Genomic DNA, 23,316 nt, shown 5'->3' with positions numbered 1-23,316 from the left:
TGTCTCAATAGTAAAGATTATATAATTCACAGAGTGGCTGGTAATAAATGGGTTTTAAAAATGTGATGTTTAATAAAGTAAAGCCAAAAAAATGTATGTTGCAGATATTTTCGTTAGAAGATACTTATTTAATGCTTATGGAAGGAGTCTTGGTTGTAATCTATTTGTAAGAGTCAAGGTGCTTTCTTAAGTTTATCAGATTTGTTCAGGATTTTACAGTTTACTTTTTCTTTTTAAAATAAAGTTTTTTTGAGAGAGAGAGAAAGAGAGAGATAGAGAGAGAGAGAGAGAGAGAGAGAGAGAGAGAGAGAAAGAGAAAAAGGGAGAAAGAGAAGAGGGGGATAAAGAGATTGTTCTCATCAGTTACAATTATATAGAATGTCTTTGGCTGTCGTAGCTTTAAATTTGCTGCACCTCTGATTCCCTTGGTCAAATTTGCAAGGTAAACAGTGGTTAATATTTGTGTGAGATATGAGTTCCGATCCCAGCACTACCAAGCTGCCACTTCTGGGTCCTTGAGCAAGGCCCCTAACCCCTTATTTGCTCAGTTGTATGTCAAATGTCCTAAATGTAAATGTAAATCTAACACCAGTGAGATTTGCAATCAGAAAAACAACACCTGCTAAGGGTTCATGGGGAAATTTTTTTTATCAGAATCAGATTTATTGAAGTTTGTTGACACACAAAAACTGGTAGGATGACAGTACAATGTGGATAATATCATCATCATCATCATCATCATCATCATCATCATCATCATCATCCACTTTTACAACCACAGAACTTCCTAAAAGAGAAATGATGATTAGCACTGCTAGTGTACTTGAGGGGGAATAAAAACTCATTGAATAAAATTGCTCAGTACCATTTCGTTCAAAATATCACCTCAGTCTGCAAGTTCATACCTAATCATTATTATTCACGCCTAAAAATATATATATTGACAACTCGATTCTGGAACACATGAGGGTTGAACAATTGTAGTTCCTGTAGTGCTCACTCCTTCTTATCTTTCACCCATTGCTCTGTCTTTCTACTCCTACTCCTCACTTCCTCACTCTTTTCACAACAGCTCTTCTGGCTTCGTTGAATAAAGCATATGCATCTGCTCTGTCCAATCTCCATCTCGTCTTCCCACGCACACGTGTACACACACACACACACACACACACACACACACACACACACACACACACACTCACACTCACACACAATCAAAAAGAAGAGATGGTCTGAGTTAATTGTGGATCTACAAAACACTCACAAGTGCAAGAGAAGTGTGTGTGTGTGTGTGTGTGTGTGTGTGTGTATGTTGAATTATTCATGCTGATTGGACCATCCTCTTAAAAAAAAAAAGCAGGGGGCCTAACATGAGTTGTCATAACCTTCAGCAGGAGAGGCGTTAAGAGACGGAGCTGGAAAATGGCCCTGCAAGTGTTCTATTTATATCACTGCTGCTGATGTAGGTACAGTTGGTTAGTGTGTGTGCGTTGCATGTGAGTGTGTGTGTCTGAGGGCGGAAGGGGGGCTGGGCTAATGTTTATCTAACAGTACTGACAGAGAGAAAAAGAGAGGAATACTTTTTACACACACACATACAAATACCCCTCTGCATGACAGTTAGATGAACAGTAGGCCATCAATAAGCCACAGTCACACTACACTTCGTTCCATTGACTTCCATTCATACGCATGCAAATGCTGGAGAGCAGAAGTAGGTCTGAAGGTCTGTTTGGTGCTCTCTGTCACATGAAGACATGCGACCAATTTAACAAAACACAACTTTAAAAAAGATATAGTCAAAAAGGAGCTGCATCTTTGGCGATATTTTTTGTTGTGTGCACAAACAGAAGGTATATTTTAACATTAGCGCATAATGTTATATCCGGTTGTTGACCATATTCACATTAGTAATTCACTACTGAACTTCGAACTGATCGAAATCATTCCCACCTCACACATTACACACCTGGCTATGATTAAATCACCTACATACACTCACACACTACGAATGTATACCATCCATTTACACACCCAGTTCAATATTACAGCAAGTGCTAGCAGTGTGGTTACAATGTTGGATTTCTGTTCAGAAGGTCATGAGTTTAAACCTTAGCATGGACAAGATGCCATTGCTGAGCTTTTGACCTGCTAACCCCTTACATGCTCAATTGTAAGTCGGTACAGATTATTGCATGTAGCTCTAAATAAGGGTGTCTCTAAAATGGCATATATGTAAATATCAGAAGTATTTTTTGGTGCTGGTTGATGCAGAGAGCAACACTGTGGTACTGAAAATTTTCCTAAGAGCTGAGGTATTTCACATTACGCCCCTTTACATCCAAGCGGCCGCTCTGTGCCACTGACAGCTGCACTCGTGTGGATTTTAATTTCTTCTTAATAGCTACTGATATTATGGCATATTATAAAAACCACGCATTAACACTATGACCTCATAATGTTAATTTAATACGGTGAGAGTTTAACACCTACATATATATATATATATATATATATATATATATATATATATATATATATATATATATATATATATATATATATATATATATATATATATATATAATTTTTGTTTAATGGCTATACATTCATAGACCTTTACAGCAATGTCAGTGCAAACAATTAGTACCCAATGTACCATCGCTTTGCCTCCTGGAACCCGCTCGCCGAGGTCCTACTGAGTGTCTGGCAGTTTTTGAATGACAGGAAAAACCCGGGCAGTTAAACAGTCTAATCCCACAGTGCAGCTAAACACTTGAATCTGATTGGTCAGAAGCCTTATATTTATTACTTTTAAACAAATAACAGCACATATAGTTCTGGTTGTAATAGGAATAACTAGTACACGGTAGTAACTGCTTATTCACAGGAACTTATACTGCAGGAGCTCAATGACGCTAATGATAAACAGGGTAAAAAATGTGTTCAACAAAAATGCATACCAAATAGTAATTCAGCAAATAAATAAATAAATAAATGTTTGTGGACACCTAAGCATAAGAATTCTATCTACTTTTTAAACATCCCGTTTCAAATTTAGTCCCCATGTCCTGTTATAATAACCTCCACTCTTCAGGTTTCTCAGAGTGTGACGTACATATTCATCAAGACTCTTAACTGTTTTGGCACTGAGGTACTGGAATGAACTTCCACTAGATGTCCGAACATCTGAATCAAACTCTTCAAACAACGAGTGAAGACCTATCTTTCCTGAAACATTTAAACTAGCACTTATGTTACCTGTTTGTTTATGTATCTAAGTATTAAAATTTTACGGGCTGACGGTATCCGAACTCTTTAACCTAGTGCACCAGTGTCAATTAATTCATTAATAAAGGCTTCAAAGCACTTTTGTATGTCAATCTGGATAATAGGCACCTTCTAAATGCCATACATGTAAATGTAGTTTACGTAAAGGGAAAACTGCATCCAAAGCCATCCTTTACAACTGTTTGCCTCCAATGTTGTAGTAACAATTTGTGAAAGAACCAACTATTGCTACAAAAAGTCAAGTGTTCCAATTCTTTTGTCTATATAGTGTATTCCAAACACAATGCAGTCCAATTTTAGTTTCATGGAACTAACTTAGGAAGAAAAATAACACACTTTCAATTTATTTTCAGACCTTAACTCTTTACAGGAAAGAGGGGGATATTGGAATAAACTGGCCATGAAGAAAAAGAGGGAGTGAAGGGAGAGCGTCTTGTTAGCAGCCCGCTGTAGCCCTGGGAAGATTTCTATCAGATGCACGTACAGGGAGAGGCATCCAGTTAGAAAATGACTTTTTCTGCACATGCTGGGCCATTTAGCACACCCTGTGATGACTCCTGTTTGGGCTGGAGATAAATGCTGTTTCTCTCAATTTCTCTCTCACACACACACACACACACACACCTCTTCCTACAACTATTTCATGTCCAAACATACTAGCTGTATTCCGCCTGTCCCATCTGTCTACCTGTTCTTTTTTCTCTTCTTCCCTCCTTAAAGCTTTGCAAACACAAAACGAAAAATAGACACAACCAAACAGGAAAATTGCTTCATTAACTGCGTTTCCCATATCATTTCTGCCCAGGAATGTGCACTAGCCGAGCCACAGAAGACTAAAAAAACAGAGATGAATTGTGTGGCAACGATTCGAAAAACATCTATTATGTACTTATTACTTTTGGGTTCATGGATAAGCACAAAACAATAATATAGTCTAGAATTTTTGTTTTACAGTTTTGTTCGAGGATAATATTCTCCTTGTACACACTGTATAAAACTGACTGATGTCCTTTTTAGATTTTTGTATATGATAAGATAATGATTCCAAGAACTATAACACGACCAGAGTCCTTCTTGTTGCTCATTTTTATGCCATAAATACATTTATAATATACTTCAGAAGTGAACACTTTTGAAGAATAACTATATTAGGCATATGACCTGGCCTGTTTGGATCAAATCCAAAATCTAATCCATGCATCTGCAGGCATACAATGATAATTGCATATAAACCACTCGTTCTTGAGATATCGTGCTAATGCGAACCTTCCCCAAATTCTTAGCTCAAAATCCCAAATCGAAGATTTTCCACTGAAGCAAACTTGATGAAAAATGGTAAAGCACCATCTTGTGTGGGAGAGGAGCATTTTTTCTGCAGTAACCCTCATTGTCCAGAGAAGTGACAAGGTCATGCTGAATGTCCCGTGTGGCCCAGCAGAGCTGAGCAGAAAAAGGCAAGGTTTTCTTGGCATTCAATCAACTCGTTTTTTTGCAGCGAGAAGCAGCACTGGCCCATGGGCAGATCCCCCTTTGAGAATTCTGTGACATTTCTGACAAGAAATGAATTTGCAATGCATGGCAGGACTTTGCCCAGGATGAAGTCTTCAAAGTGAGTTTTGAATGAGCATGATCCAGATGGTGGCTTTCATCTTTGTGTGTGTGTGTACATTTTATTATTTTTTTTTTGCTTCGAAGAAAAGTTGTGGGAAGTACTACAGCTCTGTCCTGCTACTCTAATGCAACCAGAATTCTTTGGAAACAATCACCTGGTGTTTGACATTTAAGCCACTGGGGTGAGAGATTATACACTGATCAGCTATAACAGTGAAACCCAAGACAGGTGACGTGAATAGCAATGATGATCTGGTCACCATGGTGAATATATTAGGCAGCAGGCGAACGGTTAGTTTTCGAAGTTGATTTGTTGGAAGTGGGAAGGATCTGAGCCACTTTGACAAAACAGCAGGTCTTGTAAGGTGTTATTGTATGTAGTGGTAAGTAGCCCCAAACATATTATAGGTGTCAGGGCAAATCAATGCAGCATAGCTTGCTGTTTATAATGCCAACCCCTGAAAGCTGGGGCTTTTATTCTTGTGGTTGATCTACATATCAGCACCTTCATGTTCTACTCATTGTGCACAAAATCCGAACCTTATTTACAGAAGCGTTTGCAATTTTTTTTTTTTACAAAACACTTTTTGAATGGCCTCCAAACATCTCTGGCATTACTATGAAATAAGTTCTGGACACAGTCATGAGTGTGCATAGCAAGCAGTGCTAAATCCAAAACATCTTGGTAAGTCTCAGTGATGTTTTCTCTTGTTTTTTAAGTACTTTTGAAGTCTTATTAAATCTCGGTTCTATTTCACTCAAATCTAACACTCTTACATGTTTAAGATAGGTGTCATCTCTTCAAAACAGCCATCTCATGTTGGTCAGAAATTTCCTGTGCATATTGTGAAATGCTTTCTCCTTACATTTCTCAGCAGTTTGTTTAGTCCCACCACCAGCCAGCTGTCCACCATCAGGCAATAGCTACCTACAGAGGACATTTGCTTCCCCTGAGACATGCGAATCTGCATCTTTTCAGAATGCTGTCCATGACCACATCTCCAGTTCACTGGTTGTCTTTTTAGAACTTTTGTTAGGTACTAACCACTACATACAGGAACACCTCGAGACCTGCCATTTTAGACCTGCTCTGATCTGGTCATTAAGCGATTACAATTCAAAACCACACGCCTATTTTTCCTGCTTCCAACACTTTGAGTACCGACTTTTCACTGCCTAATTTATCCCACCCTTTGCCAGGTGCCACTAAAATGAGATAATGCAGGTTATTCCTGTCAGTGTCAGTATATCAGTGTCAGTTATACCTGTCAGTGGTTTTAATATAAACTGATCAGTAAAGATATCAGTGTGCATCCACAGGACATATGGAATAAAGTCATTTCACTGTACACTACAAAATACATGGCTTATGCTCTAAAATAATTAAGCCTAAAAACACCAACGCCTCTGTTTTTACCTCCTACTGTACTCCCTTCGATTATTTTGTTCAAACTGGGCTCTTTTGTTAGTCACAGTGGCATGCTTTCTTTATGCCTTTCTTAGCAGGAACCAACGCATGCACCTATTTTCCTTTCTGAAAACTCTTTTACTTCCTGAACACACTTTTTTTTTTTTTACTTTTTACCTTGTGCCGATTAGCTTGCTAACAGACGTGGATGAAGGCAAACCAAAAAAAAACAATTCCCTGCGCAAAGCCGTCGTTGTCATGGTGACAGGGTTGCAGGATCTCTGACTGGATAGGTTATGAATCATATTGAGCCAAGTTCTTCGAGGAACAGTAGGTAGCAAGGAAGCGTTTTGTTCTCTGAGGCATGAATAATAAATACACAGATGATTATGGTTTTATGGTCTAGGTGGCTACACCATTTGATGATGGCTAGATGATGGATGACTAAAATGAATCATCAAGAACAGTGATACTGCACAAGAACAATTTTGATAATATTAAATCCTATAAACAGTTTATGTAGTTAACCATAACAATCTATGTGATAACACCCCTAATGAGAAAATCTCATGTTAGTCTGGTGTCATCGCTACGGCACGCAATTAGCACTGCTGCTGCAAATGTGAGTCTTTGAAGGCTGTGAACATACGCACACACACACACGCGCACGCACACACACACACACACACACACACACACAAGCTGTAGTGCCAAACCATATGCCGATTATCGGGCTCCCATACTGAGAGACTTAAAAGAGATACAGTGTGAGTGTGTGTGAGGAAAACCCTTAGCAAGTGTGTGTAGACAGAAGAGACAGTCTCAGAAGGCAGGCACTGACTAATAAACACTGTCACTGTCACTCAGAAGCACAGAGAACACGAATCAATTAACCACAGAAATCACACTGGACTGAAATGAAACTTCTGGTCCGAAACCAAAAGCCAGAATTACTATTAATAATCATGTATTTATGTACTGTTTTATTTATGATTTCAAAGGAAACCTAATGGAAAACAGCGAAGCGGTGATAAATACAATTCATTCCATACAGAATTTTTTTATGTGTTTTTTTTTTATTATTGCTGCAGGCTTATTGCTGCTGGATTTTGCTGTTTTATTGTTTTTTATTACTTTTTTTTATTTGCAATTTAACAACTTGTGTATTGAGCTTCCCTTTTTTTCAAAAAACTACCGATGTGAATTGGTAAAAATTGTAGGTACATGATTCCTCTTCTAGACACATATATATAGCAATGATATACATTGTCTGTCTCTCTAATATATTCATACACTATATGGGCAAATGTTTTTGGACACCTGACTATAAGATTCGTATGGCCTTTTTGAACACCCCATTCCACATTAAGTGCCAAAATGCTTTTATAATAATATCCTACACTCCTCTGGAAATATGTTCTACCAGATTTTGAAGTGTGCTTGTAGGGATGTAGGGTGATGAACCCTGGGGTACACTCAGCATTGAAATTCCCCCCAAAGGTGTTCAAACAGGTTGAGGTCAGAGCTCTAGAGCAGGCCACTCAAGATCTTCCAATCCAACCCATGTACACCATAAAGCTTGCTTTGTGCACAGGAGCACTGACATTGTGGAACAAGTTGGGTCTCCTAGTTCAAATGAAAAAAGTCCTATACAATTGTCATGGTAACAGTTTGGGGAAGCAGCACATAATGCAGGAAAAGTCATGTATCCCAATAACTTTGTTCATATAGTGTATATGTATTGTCTTTTTCTCACTCTTCCACAATATACTTGTGCAATTGAACAGAATACAGGCTACTCGTTCATTTAATGCAGACAATGCATTAACAAAGCAGGGAGTTCAATTTCTATAACATTGTTGTATAAAATGGGTGCACATTACACGTAGCACATGACATTTTTTGGATTCATTTTGAAAAATTGCTAGCTAATTTGAACATTGCAGCATTTGCTTGCTTGAGCTTTTTTTTTTTTTTTCAGATATCTGTAAAAATCACAACATCCAGGAGGGACAAATAATTATTTTCACAGTGCATAGAATAAATTGCAAATCCATTATTATAAGTGAAAAAGCCATGCAATAAGACTTACTGATTTCATCTGGTGAACTCCAGTGACCTGTGGTAGAACCTTATTCAATTCCTTCTCTATACGGCCTGCCCAGTGGATCATCCTGAGAATGAGAGATTTAGCAGAATTAGGCAGATACCCCTTATTAATACATTTTTTTTTTAAATGATCTTAATCTCTGGACTGCCAATTTGAAGCTCTGAGAAAGAAGCATAAATGAATAGGAAACAAAGTGAACTAGAATGTTAGCCTTCAATGGAGCCTAAACTGTAAGTAAGAGCTGGTGCTTTAGCTATACAAAGCAGCGACAGGTTCTAACCAAATCCAGGCTCAATGATCACAGGCATAGAAACAGAAAGACATGAGGGAAACATGGCTTCCAGAAAAAAAGTATTTGAACACAGTATATGAACAGAGTGAAACTTGTACATCATTAGTAACTGGTACTGATGTTCATTATATTATATCCTTTATCACTTGCAAGTTAATTTGATTATAAAAATAACATGCCTAATGTTTGAATGATTCTCTTGTGAAATATGTCATGTTCCTGTTTTCATTCTGCACAGCAAAATGGTGGACTAAACAACAGAATATTAAAAACTGTGTAAGCATCCAGGCCTACATGTCAGGATTTCAGGGACTAGTTATCATTTCTAAGTAGCACTGCATTTCCCACGAACATTAGCAGACTGTGGTAGCAGCAGCTTTAAACGTAATTGATTACTTGGCAGCCGAACACCACATTGCGGTATTTGATCTTACCAGTGATTATTGTGGGAATTACAGCACGTAGAGACTGTGCGGCTCAAATTACTGCTGGGAACAAGTACGTCTGCCTTGCTGGTAGCCTTATTACTAACCCACTGTTAAGGAATCTGCCATATTTCTCATAAGAGGTCTGTAATTTTTTTCCAGCTAATCATAATCACACAGGACATGATTAAATGCAAGGCAGATACTTCAACATTGTTCGATGAAATTAGCGTTCATTTTAATGTCCTTTGTTTGACTTCTAATTTTTGCTAATTATCATCACCATTAGCATTTCGTGTAAAGTGATTTGACCTGCTTCATCCTTTCGGGTCTTAACTCTTTTTTTTTTGTTGTTGTTCATTTTAGTGAAAACTATTTTAACAGTTTTTGCCTAAATTGTTTGGTGGCATTCCACATACACTACATGGACAAAAGTTTGTGGACATCCAGCCATAGGGTCCTCATGTGCTTTTTTGGAAATCCCATACCACATTTAGTTGCCAATTTTTGTTATAATATCCTTCACGCTTCAGTAAAAAATGTTCAATAGATTTTGTGTATGTGGTGATTTCTGATCCTTCAGCCACAAGGGTGTTACTAAGTCACAAAAAGATGTCAGCGTTCCAAATCCTCCCGAAGATGTTCATTTTGGTTGAGATCGGAGCTCTAGAGCAGGCCACTCAAGATCTTCCACTCTATCCCATGTAAACCATATCTTCATGGGCATGGCTTTGTGCACTGTGGTATTATCATACTAAAACATTTTTGGGTATCATAGTTCAAGTGAAGGAAAAGTTTAACCTTACTCCATCTTTGTGGTAACAATTTGGGGAACATGCATATGTGACTGGAAAAGTAGTGTCCATATACTTTTGTCCATATAGTGTAAAAAACTATAATATACTTATTTAGTGTTAAGATGAAGAAAACATACATAAATATGCATTGATTGATTTTATTTCATTTTAATGAACTCTATGTCGACTGAAAGAAACAGTGAGTCAAGATGATGCAAAATGAACAGTGGTAGATAGTAATCAAGTATTTTCACTTGTTACTGTACTTACATTTTATACTATAATACATTTTTTCAAGTACATTTTCAGTGCATTTTCATTAAGCAAAGCATTTACTTTCACTACCTTTTAATGAAAGAACATGTTTTTGTACTCCACTACATTTCAAAGTACATACACTACACATAAAGTGAAAGCATAAATGCCTTTAAATAGCCGACAAGAGTCCACAAACATAACCCCACAATTCTGCCATGGTGTATTTAAATTAAGGCTTCTCTCATCGTGGGCCTGTAACGATAGGCTAATAATGATTCCAAACTAATTGCCATAGGTCGGCTATTTTCCTTTTGCTACTTAATTACATTGAAAATCAAATGCATTTGTGCTTTTGTTCAAGTAGAAATGTAAAAAAAAAATACTGGAGCAATGTGTACGCAGAATCTTTGTATTGTACTTTTCACCCAAGTACAGGAATAGTACACTTCGGAAAGAGAAGAAATGGGCGGAGCCATGTCTTCCGGACCATGTCAATTTCATCCAATCACAAGGACACGGAAGCAAGATTTTTGCAGATATTTTTTTAACTAGTGGAAACATAAACAGAAAGGATTTGAATTATCAGTAATTGCAGGGGTTGATGGGAGACATAGTCGTGTCGCTCTTGGCATAATCCTGTCAGTTACAGTTTAAATTGTTTATCAGTGTTAAACTATGGAGGTCTGAGGTGAAATATTTTCAACTTGGCAATATAATATCCTCAGAGTAAACATCACTGAATATCATGGCATGGTAATATTGTGCATTGTCGATAATACGTTTATCCAACAAAATGTGCCTCAATTTTCCGTTACACAGGCTACTTAATTTCTAAGAATGTGTTTAAACCTGGCTTTTTTTCCCACACTATTACCAGTCTGTAGCGTTGCTAGTTTTTGTGATGGTGGCACATTTCCTATTTACAGGCTAAATCTACAAAAATGCATTTGCTGTCAATGGGGTATTTTCACACGTTAAAGGTATCAGACATGGACAGACAATAGCATGGTGTTGCGGGGTAACAGGAAGCTTTTAACGGCTTTATCTAAAAGTCCTTAATGGTCCGAGATTTGTAACCAGGGCCTGCAGTGTGAAATTAGGCTTATCTTCACTATGCAGCCTTAGAACACACTTACAGAATGTGTGTGTGTGTGTGTGTGTGTGTGTGTGTGTGTGTGTGTGTGTGTGTGTGTGTGTCTGTATGTGTCTGTGTGTGTCTGTGTGTGTGTGTGTGCGCGCACACGCTTGCAAATGAAAATGCAAAAACAATTTTATCATCATAATAGCTTCCTAGGTTTTTAGCACCTTGTTAAGACCAAATGTCTGCATAACATTCAAAATATGTGACTGTTGACCTTGTGAGGACGTTTGGCGGGTCCCCATGAATTCAAATGGTTTTTCGAAAACAGCTAAAAGATTTACTTTAAGGTCAAAACATATAAGATAATTTAGCTACAGTAATACACACCAAATGAAGCAACTCACAAACATGCTAAAACCAACGGCGTGTGTGTTTCTGCTACATTTACTCTCTCTCATCTGCTGCTCCTTTTTTAGATTTTCCCATTCTCCCCCATCTCTCTCTCTCTCTCTCTCTCTCTCTCTCTCTCTCTCTTCCTCTCTCTCTACCTCCCTCTGCCACTCTCTCTCTTTCCCTCAGTTGACTGCTTGCAATAAAAAAAACAGTCCAGTGCTGACACAAGTGCTACCCTAAGCAGCCCTAAACGGAGCTAGCGCAGGAATTACGACATCAAGTGTACTCACATCAGCACAGTATATCTCTTCCTACACACACACACACACACACACACACACACACACACACACACACACACACACACTCCCAAAAGCACTTAACACAATAAGATGTCTACCAAGATTGTGCTGATGCAGACAGGAGGATTGACAGACTAAGAGAGAACAGGGAGAAGGTGAAGTACACTCTCATGGAGACACACATTTTGACAAAATAACAATACTACATCAACACATATTGCATACTTTATGTATAGTGCATAATGAAAGCAATATATATACACTTTAAATATCTTAAAAGTGTAATAATGATTCATTTATCTCTTTGAGGATATAACTAAATATTCATAGGTGATACGTGATAAACAAATACAAACACTGGTTTGAAAAGTGCTACAGGTTTGAGATTTTGATACAGGTAGTGTCATTGCGTTTCATCTGTCACATCTCTCGCACCTTTATAAGCATTTGCTAAAGTTGATGAGGTAAAGGTGATGGTGAAGAAATAACTGTTGCATGAAGCACAATGCTAGACAGAGGCTACATTCACATTAATCCGAATCCATCTGAAAACATGAAGCATTCTCAGAAGCAGTGGGAAAACGCTTAAATCTCTATTCTATGTGTTTTTTTTAAAAAAAACTTTGTCATTTACATCAGCCATTTTATTCACTTTCCATCTCCTTGAATTGATGCTGCAATGTCAAGGATAAGTGCATAGATTAAGAAAACCCAAGACTATAAAATTGCTTGTTTTGAGATGAATGGGTCATGTGACTGTGTAAAAATGTCATTGTTTTTTGAATATCTTCGTTTTCTCAGTCCATGCTTCAATGCAAGCATGAAAAAAAAAGGTCAATTCGAGTCTTTTTTCGAAAAACCTCAAACCAAAGCATTAAAAAATGGTTTCTTTATGTGAAGATTTTCAGAGCAAAGTACAATGGGAACCAAGGATTTTTTTTTTTTACAACAAATAGTGCTCCATTTTACTTGTGAAGAAAAATCTTGAAATTGTACAATCCAAAATACATTGTCCCAAAGCAGCTTTACAGAAATAAATATATTACAAATATAAATATTGTGAGTCTCTGAGTTCAACGATTATTTAAAAATGAGAAAACAATTGGAATGTTTTGAAATGTATACACTGTAGCTACTCTCATTATGTAACAGATTTCCTACTTACAAGCTTCTTGATTTAAACAGAAAAGTGTGTCACTATTTGTGTGAAGAAGCACTGTGGTAAATGTGTTTGTGGAGGAGGATTGTCTCAGGTACAGTCAGAATCCCTACCACTTTCTGCTTCCCATTCACTCAATCTTGATCGCTAAATGTAGAGGAGGTGAACCTCTGTACTGCTCATTATCTGACACAGTGAAAGTATCAGAGGGACTTCAAGATTCAGAACGCTGCAAAACCAAAACTTGTCAGGACTGTTTAGATAGCAAAATTCAAGCCGCCAAACCTTGTTAACCAAATGTAATTCAAGAAAAAAATACCATATATTTTCTCCCTTTTCAATCCCAGCCGATCTTAAATCAAGTTCACCACAGAAAATCTGGCAAACCCGAGCCAATCTGGTATTACCTGATCTGTGCCCTACATCCTATTTACAGCACTACCCAGTCTTCACTGCACAGACCTAAGAAACAACACTGTCAGCACTGCTAAGCTACAATTAATGACAGGACTGTTGTTTTGGAAGTACTTTACAGCCGAGACTAATCCGCAACGACGCGCAATCTTGTGTAACAATCACAAAACCTATAGCCCCAAGCAATGGGAAAATATAATATGGTTACTTGGTTCATCTTTCACTCTTTACCCAACAATTAGAAGCATTTTAGAGGAAGTATCTCTATAGGTAGTCCTGAAGCTCCTAGAGCAAAGTAGATTAGTGCGCTTTCATTGCTCCAAATACTGGAGGCTTTTCCTTTTAGAAAAGTAAGCCCACGACAACCCACAACGCAGCTTAAAGGACATTGTTCAGTGTTTCTTTTATTATCCGCTAGCTCTTTTTATGTAACCCAGTTTCATATGCACTCATTCAATCCTCACTGTGCATCGAAACAGGACACACAAACTACAATTAAAGCAATTACGACATCGCTAATAACATACAAACACAATTAGACCTCTCCAGCACACTGTCTACACACCAGTTCATACAAGCACTCAGAAATCAGATTGAGAAAAACACCCACGCACAATTTTATACCGTTTGGCTTCGCCGAATTGCGACCGCTACAGAAGCCTTGTCTAAATTCCCTGTCCTACTATCTCCTGCATCGACATCGGGCCACAGTCGTGGTGTCATCCAACGGTGGCAGCACAAAATAAAATGTCGGTTTGAAATGTCAGCCTCATTTGTATGACAAGGATAGAGCGATCAGCAAAAAGGAAGAATCGCAAAGGTGAAATAAAAGACCAAGGCTGCTAAGACATGGGGTTTTTCAAAGGAACAGTATAGGCAAAAGAAGTGTCTAGTCATTTATCAGGACTTGTATTAACAAACTTTATTCATTCATGCATCTTCAATGATCACATTATCTCAATCTTGGAAACTCCCACACACAAACATTCCACAATCAATTTACTGACATGTTTATGTGAGGAAAAAGGCGAGAGCCCGGAGTGAACCCAAATTGGAAAATCTTCACAAAGTAAGAAAGTAGCCAGAAAAAATATCAGGATCTCTGCAGTCACTGTCCCACCCAGAAAACCTTTCCTGGTCTGCATAATTTATCGAAATCAACCTTAAATGATGGCCTATATTAAATAACCAAAAAAAAAGGTGACCTACTATATGTTTTCTTTGACACTCCAAACTAAACTACTGCAAACTATCTGAACTAGTTAGAAAAACCTTACACTGACTAACACTACAACCTGCAAATTCTTACCTCAATGTGTTCAAGTGTACAGTATTGTCATATTGTATTGGATGTCGTGATGTATCATATAACAAATGATCAACACTTTTCCATACCTATTTAACCAACCAATCAGGGGCCAGAATAGAAACGACACTACTGTGACCTATTAATAGAAAGTGGTTTAGAAAAAAAGGATAAGGTCATGAACAGGCTCTCGTTTCAGTTTCCAAACATAACACCCTGTCTACTGTTTCATAATATTAATCTAGAGGATAATATGTATAATATATATAATATGTAACTTATGTTTCTTAAAAGTTAGTACTACACGTCAGGTCTTAAACTGTCCAATCTGTTTTATGACACATCTCTAATGAGGAATAAAATTGAAAGAGATAGTGGAGTAAAAATAATAGAAGAAATCTAATGTATACTGTATATACATTTAAACACTCTATGGACACTTGACTATAAGATTCCACATTTGATCCCAGTTTGATTTCTAATAACCTCCACGCTTTTGGGAAGATGTGCCACTAGAATTTGGTTTGTGGTTTTGGAGATTTGTGCTTATTCACTCACATAGATGTTAGTAAAGGCACTATCAGTATTTCAATTCACCCCAAGAGTGTTCAATAAGTCAGAGCTCTATAGCATGCCACTCAAGAAAACTATTTCATCTTCCACTCCGGCCCAGGCAAAACATATCTTCATAGAGCTGAATTTGTGCACAGGGGCATTGTAATGGTAAAACAGGTTTGGGATCTCCAAGTGAAGGGAAAATTAAATGCTACCACATCCAAAGATATATAGGGCATATACAGTGTATAGTCATAACTAAAGGTAGCGTGTAACTAACGCTATTTGCTGTTTAACTTGTTGCTAAGCTACTTTCTATTGGCTACTGTTGCATAAATGGTCAAAGATTTTTATAGCACAATAACAGCAATAGCAACTCATGCCTTGAAGAGTCAAATAAACTTTTTATAAGCTGTACTTTAAAACAGAAAACACACTTTTATAAATGCACCAATTATGTTTTTTCCTCACTTTGCACATCCCATGTCCTGAAATCTGATGTCATTACGACTTGCGAATTACTGCTAACAAGGTCCTACAATTGCAGCAAAAGATTTACTGAGGCATCAGTGCTGAAGAAACACGGGCTAACAAAAGGTCCACCAGAAGTAAAGGGAGAGAACCCTCGAGAGAGAGGGAGCGGTGTGCTACACACACTATTGATGCTAACTGCTAGTGACAACACCTCTGGCCCCAAGCAATACACAGTCGTTGTGTATGTGTGTATGTCTGTGTGTACTGGTGGATGTCTGCTCTTTTCGCCTTATACTAGGCAAAACTGTTTCAGCATATTCTCTGAAGCTAGATGTTTGCTAATCCTGCCCACGAGGCCGAGCAGAGCGTGTTGTGAAGTGTGTGCGAATTTATCATAGAGAGATTCTCAGTGCTAAACTGGGTCTCTCGGTATGCGGCTGTATGCATACAGATGTATGGAAATGTAACGTCTGAGTCACTCATTCTGATATTTTTAAACTTGGTTCCTCTGTTCACCGACTGCTGTTTAAAGACAAGCGCTTGGTTAAAGAAAGATGGCTTTCTGCTATAATCTGATAAATATGAGTCATCCTAATAGGCAAAAGAGAAGTCTGAATGCTCATAACACTCTTATAAACTTATACAACAGGTTAGCTATTAATATCTGGGATGCAAAATACTTTAGTTTATTTTCCACACTGTAAACTACTGCACTAAACCTTATCCTGATATGTATATTTGTAGCGGTCATCCGATTGATCTGCCGGCCGATAAATCGGGACAATTTTTGGCCTTTTTCAAATTAATCAGCATCGGCCGATTGTGCTGCAAGTAAGGCTGATTATTAGGCAAGCGCATTTGACACACCAATCTACCAAACCATGAGGCATAACTGTTAATTTGCGGGGATCCGCGGCGGGACCGAATGTTCAGGATCGTTAGGATTAACAGTTTAAATTGTTTTCACTAACAAATTTCATAACAATTTTTAAAACACATTATTGTATAAAAGTGACACAATGTCTAAATGAATTCACTAACAAAGGTACTATAGGGGCTGCGGGGGTGCGTCCAAAATTCGTGGATTTTCAGAACTTGCCTTACATTGGTCTTAGAATGTAACTCCCGCAAGTAAGAAACCACTGTATATAAATCAAGCAGCTTTAACACCTGCTGTGATCATTACTAACGGATTCCTGTAGCAAATTTTTTTTGCAATCATGTCTGTTAAGTTGCAAAGACAAGCGTGTTCCTTCTTTTTTCTTGTGTGCTCATTCGCTAAGCTAAATAGCTAATCGGATTCTCTTTCTTGTGAACGAGCTCCGCCGTTGCTCAACATGCAGAATCAGCTGAAAACCTGCTGATGCCATGCGACCAGAGCGAAAGGTGTGAAAAAAAATTAAAGCCAACAGACTCTCAAAAACCCACCCGGCATTCCCTGACGGCCGACCTTCAGCTTGGTGTGTCCCAAGCTTTAAGTTTTACTCTAGTTTTAATCTAGTCTTATATATTTCATTGATTAAACATTTGGAAAAAGAATGAGTAACCTTTTAGAACTGCATTGTTAGTAAACCTTCAACCATCTGTAGTTTAGGCTACAGGTAGGTGTGGGGACCAATTTTCTGTATAGGGTCTTGTTTATTAACTATTAGATTTTATAATCAGCCACACATATCATCCAGAAAAATCGGCATCCTATATCGCCCATCGGCTGCCCTGATTTCTAAATATTGGCATCGGACAGAGACAAACCCGTATTGGTCGACTGATATTGTACATATATTAGTAATCTATTTCTGTAAAACTGCTTTGGGACAATTTCCATTGATAAAAGCAGCTTTACAAATAAAACTAAATTAAACTGAACTTAAGCTTGGTAAAATATAATAATGATGGCACTCACAACCATAGCATCAAAAACAGAGACTGGTGTGAAAAATAAAAAACAGTGAGCGGCAGTTCTGTGGATAGAAAGCCTTGCTGACTGGAAAGTGGCCACTGGTCTAAAATACTACTGAAGCAGAAAAGCATCTCATAACACATCAAACCTTGCGGTGGATAAGCAGGAAAAATTAAAATAAAATAAAAAAAACAGGAATTTGAGGTTAAAGGCATAGATAGATCGATAGATCGATAGATAGATAGTGACTGCTTTTCATTGACAATGATTAATAGATTACTTTCTTGTAGGCTGGTATCTAACATTATTGTAATGATAAAGGCTCCATATAAATGCACCAGACACCTGTGTATAACTGACAGTCTAGAAGGAGAGATGCACTAAAGCCTATGATGTTTGGTTTCATCATCTCTATTTCAGCATAAACAGAGAATGGCAGTTCGGAGGCATGGGGAATTTCAAAACACCTGGTGTCTGAATAAAACACACAGCTCATGGACTGAGAAAAGAGCTTTACTGTATCAAGATTCAGGCTCAGGCTGAGATTGTCTGTGTTCAGACAATCTCAGGCTCAGGCTGAGATTGTCAGTGTTCAGACAAAACTTTTTTTTCCCCTTTCGACCACCCGTAGATGTTGTACATGTAAAGCTCCTAGAGGAAAAGGCCACAAGAAGACATCTGGTTAAGAACTGGGGCTTTCTTTTCATCTTCTTTTAAATGTGGCATTCAGAAATATAGCAAGTATATTAAATGACCCTTTTATGCCCAGAAATTGAACATTGGGTACAACTCAGCTGATTACTGTTCATAGCTAGTAGTAAGCATTCTGCTTTGGCACAACACAGTTTATGCTATTAGACACAATCATTAGCTTGCAGCAGTGTTATGTCGAAGGTCTTTAAGCCAAATGTCAATGAGTCTAGCTGTTAACCTGCTTCCGGGGCAACCTCATATCATTAGAAATACAAGCAACAATCATTATAAGGGACGTTACCTTTAAAGGGCAACAGGAGGTTTTCTGTTCCGTTTGATATAATAAGTGTAAAGTGCTTCAAAGTCAATATTATGGATAGCAGTAGTAAATGTAAAAATCCCAGGCTTAAATATTAATCTAGCAAAAGCATTAAAACTACTCAGTACACAATAACTCTACTTGGGTATTAAAAGTTCTGATCTTTCAGAACTATATTGTAATCTTTAATGCTGTTCCATGTTCCTATTCATCAATGAGTTTTCTACTGTTACAGGCATATAGTGAGAGAACCCACACAAACTTCAGTTTTAAGTTTTTAAGATCATTAGCCAACTCTTGGGGTCTCGCACAAGGTTCTCGTTTAATGCAATTTATTCATCCATGTAAAATTGGCATTTTTTTCTAAATGAAGTTATTACGTATTAAAATGAAGAAAGTAAAGGTTTCCTCAAAATAAAAATAATACAGATACTAAAAAATTATATATGTAAGTACAGTTACAAAGAAAACATACTTCATCACTACCCAATACTAATGCTTTTTTAATTAGACACAGCCTTCTAGTTGACTTCAGGACCATGGAGAGCTCTATAATCAACACACAATATGGGTAAAGCTGAGGTTCAAGACTTCAACCCTAACTTATAAAGTTCGACATGTCAGCAGAAATAAACATTCAGTCAAAGGCAGAAAAAAATAAACACATTTGCTCTCCAAATTGATTGTATTTTATTTTTTTTCAAAAATCCATGGGCAAAAATATAAGACAATAATATTGCACAACACATATAACAACACAAATAAAAAGAAACACAATACCTTAAAACAGTTACACTATTTCTTGCTACACCTCTAGTTCTATTTGCAGAAAATGCCATTTTCAATGCCCTCATTTCCTCAATTAAACTTCTCCAGATGTTCTCTTTTTTCTTGCTTCTGTACAAAATTGTGAACGCAAATTCACATCAAAAGTGTAGTGTGTGGCATGTGTGAACAATCGTTTAGTGTACACATGCCTATAACACTAAACAATGAATCACAACTAATCGTCAAATCGTCTGTTGTGTAAGAGTTAGTGCTTCTAAGCGTTATGAAGACATGTAGTGGGCTCAATCATCATGGAAACTTCTAGTTCTTTAGGCTAGAACAAATCTATAGAAATCCAGTTAAATGCATTTTAACAAAACCAGAATTTTTTATTTAGTATTACTCTGTTTATCACAGTTATTAAAATGACTGAGCAAAAAGTTACAGAACCAAATGTTACCAAATGTTACCAAAGAATCAGAAAACATCCAGAACAAATTGCTGAATGTGAGCATCATGGCCTATTTTGGTGCTTTGTTTGAGACTAGGTGCTTAAGTAAAACAAATGCGTAGTGATTAAAATTGTTTTTTGGTGGAGTTTTTTTTTTTATATGGTAAAGAAAGGATGTCACGAATAAATGCGTATTTCGTTGAAGGCTTTTTCACCTCTTTTATATTTATTCATTTATATTTTTAGAAAAATATCTGTCAAACAGAAATACATTTGAATCTCACGCCCCCGGTTTATCGCGAAATTGCATTTGCCACATAATAAATTTTTTGGCTAATTTTCCCGGTCTCTCGCGGATAGCACGATAGACCAAAAAACATATAGGGAATTGTTTTTATGAAGTTTTATGGTGAAATAATAAAAAATTACAATATAATTATTAATTACAAAATTAAGTAAAATGTTAATACAGTAAACTACTGTATACATAAAATAGCTTTTTTTTGGGGGGGTGGCGTCCATTTATCACATTTTTTTCATTTATCGCGGGCGACACTGTACAGGAAACATAAAGTAAACATATTTGCATTTGACATGTATTAAGGAAACATAGAACTCAAATAAGTTTAATCAGGAAGAATCCTGCTCATAGATTCAAGCAACTGTGCCTGACATATCTGCTAAAAAACAGTGCAATACTACAACGATCACTCCTGAGACATTAGATGTTGCATGGAACCCTACTGTAATTCCACTCCCACAATGCAGCAACCTAAATGGCAATAATGGAAATACATGGCATGAAGTCTAGCTTTGTTTAAGGTGAGAGGGATCAACAATCAAACAGCTGCGTAATTTGACCCAGAGAAGGCCCTGTAGAGCAAAACGACACACACACACACACACACACACACACACACACACACACACACACACACACACACACACACCTGTTGTTTGTACAATGAGGTCAAATCATCTCTATCTTATAAGAATGTAATTTATAGCTTGTGGTCCTTCAGAACAAACAGTTCAAAAGAACAAAATTATATATTTTATTCTATTCTATTAGATGAAATGATATATTTTGATAGTAACCGAAACACTGGTATGGTATCTGATAAAAAAAAAATTTCAGGTCGATAGATAGGATAGGACAAATGCAATTTTGCGCATCTCTAGTTTTAGTTTTAAGTTCATGCCTAGAGTTCAAACACAGATTTTTTAAACATTTCTTTTTGCTTTGCTCTGAGGAACAAACCAGAAGCATGTTGGAATTCAGCCAGGACCTCCACAAGTCACACACAGCAGTTTGCACGGCTCAAACCAGCATCTGACTTTATCCTCAAGTCTATTTCTGAAAGTTAAACGCTGGGTATATATGAGTGCGTAGGGATTAGGGATACAAGTAAGAACGAGACAGTAGACGGTATACTAAATCAAGTGCTCCTTATTGGCGTGTGACATTTCTAGGTCATTATATGAGATATGTATATGCAGTAGTATGATCCCGGCTCGTTTCCCTGGAATATTTTGGAAAGCCGGTCATTTAACTTACCACAATGCAGTCAAGATGTTTCTCACTGTGCAAGAACCAGGATGATTTATCAGCAAGGGTCAAAAAGACCCTATAAGGTTATTGGGGTGTATCTCAGAGACATTTTGAAGGGCAATAATAGGTCAGGTCAAAATGTGTGCCTTTAATGATCCTTTTATTATAATCGTTATTTTAAATGACTCCAATAAAGTGTTTAGGAGAAGCTCTCTTCACCTGCCACATGACAGGGCTGTTGACTTAACAATTGAACAAACACTGGTCAGTTTGCCTCAAATAGATATTTAAAAAGGCTACTTCGTGCGTGTGTGTGTGTGTGTGTGTGTGTGTGTGTGTGTGTGTGTGTGTGTAGAGGAAAAGTATCTGATACACAAGGCTTTCTGTGCTTTCACCACCGCCACGCTTGCTAACCTGTCAGCAAAAGCTCGGCGCAATAATCAATAATTGAAGGAAGGCGCGAGTTATTCGGTAACGGCGGCCACCTGTGTGTGTGTGTGTGTGTGTGTAAATCGTTCATGACCACCGCGACCAAATAACCAGACATGGTGAACGGGAGGCGTCGTCAGCTCTACATACCAAGCTGACCATGGAGGACAGGATGCATTCGGCCACAACACATGATCACTCTCAAATACACACACACACACACACACACACACACATATCACCGAGTCGCGCACGTTAAAAAAGAGTCTCGCGCTGAAGACACCTGTCCACCCTCTCCTCGATCCCCTCCGACCCCGATCCTCCCCCGACCCCGATCATTCCCGAGTAACTCGCGCACCTGCTGGACTTACGTGTAGTGCTGCGGGAAGCGAAGCGTCGCCGTTCCGGGCCAGGACACACACAGGATCAACACCGTTTGCACCATGAAGAGCCAGAAAAGACTTGAGGACTGAGCGCAGATCGCCATTTTTCAGTGTGACATTCAAGACAGCTGGGAATATGAAAGAAAAAACGAGTCGCTTTTGACAGGCGACTCTCACCACTATAAAGACCTCCGGAGATCCGAGTCGCTGTTAAAGCCGACGATCAGAGTCGGATCGTGTGTGTGTGTGTGTGTGTGTGTGTGGTGGAGCTCCGCAATACAGCGAGCGAGTCGAGCACACTGATGTGTCGAGGGTGCCGCTGTACTGGAGCTAGAGCTCTCAGCCTTATTCTCTTTCTCCTTCTCTCTCTCGCTCTATCTCTCTTTCTCTCTGTTATTCCTACGTGTCAGACGGGGGGGCGCGCGTGAGGCGGAGCTTGCAAAACAGAAACTCCAGACCGGAGCACGAAAAAGCTGTGCAGTGAATTATAAACTGAGAATTTCATAATAATCATGTTTGCACTTTTTGCACCCTATTAACATTAAATATGTTCAATTTTGTTTCACAATTTTGAGTTTATTTTTAAATTATTACGATTCATCCATCCGTTCGTTCATTTGTTCGTGCATTCATTCATTCGTAGATTTGTTCACTCATTACTTAATTCGTTCATTAATTTGTTCATATGTTCATTTATTCGTTCATTTATTCGTTCATTATATTCATTCGTTCGTTCGTTCATTCATGTGTTCGTTCGTTGTCAAGTCTAACGCTGCGCATGCGCAAGTTGAGTGCACGTGTCAAAAATATATGGCAAAAATGTGTTACGCAATACTTCCAATCAGAATGAAAGCGGTGCACGTGTGCCCTATAACTGGCATACACTTTTATAAACTATATAAGTGTTGACAAAGTTTCAAATTATATATTAATTAAATTAAAAGT

At 37.9% G+C, this 23,316-nt stretch overlaps 1 protein-coding gene across 2 annotated transcripts in view; it reads right to left on the bottom strand.

Annotated features, from left to right (window-relative positions):
* cacna2d2a (calcium channel, voltage-dependent, alpha 2/delta subunit 2a) overlaps positions 1-22,892 on the bottom strand; it is a 223,636-nt gene extending 200,744 nt beyond the window's left edge. The window contains exons 1-2 of one of the 2 annotated variants that reach the window (XM_046845532.1): positions 22,360-22,892; positions 8,403-8,484 (exon numbers count right to left, since the gene is read on the bottom strand). In XM_046845532.1, the coding sequence (XP_046701488.1) occupies positions 8,403-8,484; positions 22,360-22,475 (198 nt within the window). In that variant the 5' untranslated portion in view covers positions 22,476-22,892. The remainder of the gene's footprint in view (positions 1-8,402; positions 8,485-22,359) is intronic. The other variant, XM_046845542.1, reaches the window with a different exon arrangement.
* Positions 22,893-23,316: the final 424 nt, after the last annotated feature.

This window comes from Silurus meridionalis, chromosome 1, assembly GCF_014805685.1.
Source record: "Silurus meridionalis isolate SWU-2019-XX chromosome 1, ASM1480568v1, whole genome shotgun sequence".
Lineage (NCBI taxonomy): Eukaryota > Metazoa > Chordata > Actinopteri > Siluriformes > Siluridae > Silurus > Silurus meridionalis.
The sequence above is the reverse complement of the archived record's forward strand: the minus strand, read 5'-3'. Positions and strand labels throughout refer to the sequence as shown.